A 3585-nucleotide genomic window follows, 5' to 3' on the forward strand; every position below is an offset into this window, starting at 1 on the left:
AAAAAAAAAAAAAAGTGAAATAAAATGCAAAGTTCCCCTTTCCTCCCTCCCCACATATCCTCCAAGACCAACGTTACACAGACTGTAACGTTGATTTCCACCTACTTCATTGTCCTGTCTGTCTTGAAGCTTGTAAAGTGGGACCCAACATCCCCCAGGGACAGGGAAATTAGTCAGGAGGGTGAGGCTGACATTTATTGTAACTACCATTTTGTGGGAAGTCTCGCGGTCTAATAAGAGTGCTCCATGGAGAATGTGCCAGCTCATTTCCCCCTCCCCCTGTCTCTATATCATTATTTATATTATGAGGTTACATTCGAAAAACCCAAACCCATTTATCTGGAGGGTTTGGAGCCAGGCAATAAGGAAGCAGAGCCGAGCTTCTAGCCTGAATTGTCGGACTATAAAGCTTGGACCCTTGAACGTGGCACAATTCTGTTCACTGAGAATTTTTCTACATGTCTTCCCGAGACATTCTCTCTTCCACGGGAGCGAACCCCTTCCCTCCCCTGGAGCCCAAGCCCAGCACCTACTCAGAAAGTATTGCTTGGGACTTCCAGACACCAGCTGGGGTGCAAGGCTGAGTACCAGCAGGAGCTGGACAGGTGACACAGGTGTCATGGTGCTGGAAGGACAGGTGTAAGTCCTGGCCGAGGATGGCTGGGTTTGCCCAGACCCTGCTGTGAGGAGAAGAGAGGGAAACAGGTTCTGGGATGGCTGCTGGGATGGCTCTTTGTCTGTTACAGTCAAGCGGAGCCAGCGGGACCCAACCATCTCCTACACCTCCTAGCCCTGCCCACTACAGGGGCAGGTCCTGTTCCCAGATTTGCTGTCTTATCCTTTTCACATGGAACTTAAATCTCTCTCTCTCTCTCTCTCTCTCTCTCTCTCTCTCTCTCCCCCCCCCTCTGTTGTTTGGATCTGTAACTAATTAGTCTACCACATTCTTCCATTGCCTATAATCTTTCTAGTACATTCTCCCTGTGTGTGGCTGGTCTCTTCAAACTCAATGCCCTTCTCAGCTCTCTGAGTGCTGAACAGGCCCCCTTTCCCGCAGTGCACTGCTAGATTAGAAATGATGGTGTGTGTTCTTGCCTGCTGTCTGATTTGGGCTGGAAACTTCCTAAGTTTCCCTGTTTGGCATAGCCTGTTTTAGCTTTCTCAGAAGGACCTCTTTTCAGGGCTTAGAGAATTGGCTTTCATTCCTAATACAAAAATAACATTTCATCAACTTATGTCAAATTAATCTCATTGTTTTTCTACATAAACTAAGAGCATTGTGTTTCTGCTTTAGTCTTAGTGTGAACTGTAGGAAGACAAGCCTACCTTGACCTGAGCAGCTAGGCTGTCGATTCCAGCGATTCTGTCCACTGTCTGGTGATCTTCAGTTTAAATGAAAGGCAGTTTTTCCCAGTGGTCAGTGCTTGGCAGTTGAATCAAAGTGCAGATGAATGTTGTTTTGGGCCCATTTGTCTTCTGTCTTTGGAGGAAACAGAGTGCTGCTGCTAGGAGCCAACCTGTCTCTTTTTGTTATGAAAAGTCTTTTAATAATTAAATATTTAAATGCTATATTCCCTAGATCTCTGAGCAGTTGAGGGCTGTTTATCAAGTATAGCTAGAGTATACAATCTGCCTGGAGAGCTGGGTCCAAGATTGACTGTACTGGCTCTCAACTTAACAGGTAAAGCAGAGTTGGATTAAATATAGAGTATTTTTGTAAGAGACTTAAAAGTACATATTAATTTAAAACATGAGACTTTTTGTTTTTATAGTCTGAAATGAGATGCAATGAACAGACAATTATAACATTTAACAGTAATCACAGATGCATGTAAATTACATGCATGCACATACACAGACAGTGAGCAGAAATTGGGCAAAATGGATGCTCTTGGTGGGCCCTACCAAAGGCATGCCACTGTGTAAAACACACATGCAACAGAGTCAGCAAGAGGAATTTAGAGACAAAAACATAAGTAAACCAGGGGACCAGGCAGGGTATACCTTAGTAAAGATGACAGAACTTGGTCACCTGACCTGGCTCTCAGTTAAGATGGCGGTGAAGTCTCCTGACCTCAGTTAAGATGGTGGTAAGGTCACCTGGCCTCAGTCAAAATGGCAGCAGTCACATGTTGTTTGAAAGAGAGACCTAGAGGCGTGATCCACCCTGTTGCTGAGCTGCTGTGCTACAAGCCGTGGTGGGGAGCAAAAGGCTGGAATTCAAAATAGCTGCCTCTGGGATCCAACCAATCTTGTTGACAGCAGGAGCTGTGGCAGGGACAATTTGAGAAAAAGTGGAGCACAATGAAGCCATCGGGACACTGACGGAGTGCGGGTTTATACCATAACTAAAAATGTGAAAACCCCTGACAACACAAGGCTGATAGGGGGACATCTCCCTTCTATAGGTGGGGTGTGAAACAGCAGTGAACACCCCAGAGCTTGGAGAAGAGCGCCCTCTATCTACAGGCGGGGTGTTAAAGCCTGACTGGCTTCAGTCAAGGTAACTCAGAAGCCAGAGGGGCTAGAGGTCACTCTGAGCAGTCTCTCATGGTGGGAACCACGGAGGAGTGGTCCAAAAGAAAAGAAAAGGAAAAGAAGAGAAAAAAGGAGAAAGAAAAATCCGAGGGACCTTGGGCCCCCAGTCAAATACACTGTACAGCGTTTGCAGTGCTAGCGTAGGAGGACTGACCCCGGTCGTCTGATCTCGTTTTTAGCTATGGAGAGCGCAAAGGGCTCAACTGTAGCCCTGACGGCTGTGGTTGGGGCTGGAAGGGGACAGCTCACCACCGAAGCTGCTGGTGTGTGTAGAGGTCAGTGCTCATGCAGATGGAACACGTGGTTGTTGTGGAAACAATGCCTGGTTCTGGATCCTGACCCTGGGAGAGGTGCGGGAGGGCCTACTGAGTCTGATGGCACCAATGTAATGGTTTAAATAAAATGAAAACTTCTGTTTTCACAAACCCAAAGAATTCTTGTGAGTTCCAGGGAGCTGAATCAAAGGATCCACCTTAAACAGGTCAGATACATCCCTCTCAATTCTCTGGTTCTAAATTTTTTTTTTTCTCCTAAACTTAACTTTGTCCTCTATTCTGCCAATACCTTAAACAGATATAAGAGACACCAGACATAGCACAAACACTGGACAGGAACAAAGAGACCAGCTACCCCAGAATGTGACCAGCACCCAGCTTTCTCAGGTTCCCTCTTAAGATGATGTCCACAAATAAGCAGGAAGCAGTCTTGAGAATCTGCCGCCCCAATTCCTTTAATGTGTTGTGCCTAACTGCCTGCCTTTTTATTATAAAAAAGAAATGGGAATGTAATGATCTATCCTGTCCCTTTAAGAGACAAGCCATGCCCACTCCCACTGTCTGGTCTGCTGAGGCAAGCTGATCTTCAGCTTCCAGCCTGAGTCCCTTCCTTTCCATCTCTCTCTCTAAAAGGCAGCTTCTATCTTCCCTCCTTTCCTCCCACTCCTCCCCCACCCTTCCTTTTTTCCCCATCCCCCCCCCCAATCCACTCCTCTTCTGTTTCTGCTTAGGAAATGGCAGGTCTCCCATGGTTACCAAAAGACAAGGTGAC

The 3585-nt window shown here is 46.5% G+C and overlaps 1 protein-coding gene across 1 annotated transcript in view; it reads right to left on the reverse strand.

Moving 5' to 3' along the window:
• Positions 1-621, reverse strand: part of Wfdc13 (WAP four-disulfide core domain 13) — a 1771-nt gene extending 1150 nt beyond the window's left edge. Inside the window, exon 1 of the mRNA XM_005363138.1 lies at positions 534-621. Within this exon, the coding sequence (XP_005363195.1) occupies positions 534-621 (88 nt within the window). The remainder of the gene's footprint in view (positions 1-533) is intronic.
• Between the last annotated feature and the right edge of the window lie 2964 nt (positions 622-3585).

The sequence above is a fragment of the Microtus ochrogaster genome, linkage group LG8 (genome assembly GCF_000317375.1).
Source record: "Microtus ochrogaster isolate Prairie Vole_2 linkage group LG8, MicOch1.0, whole genome shotgun sequence".
NCBI classification, from domain to species: domain Eukaryota; kingdom Metazoa; phylum Chordata; class Mammalia; order Rodentia; family Cricetidae; genus Microtus; species Microtus ochrogaster.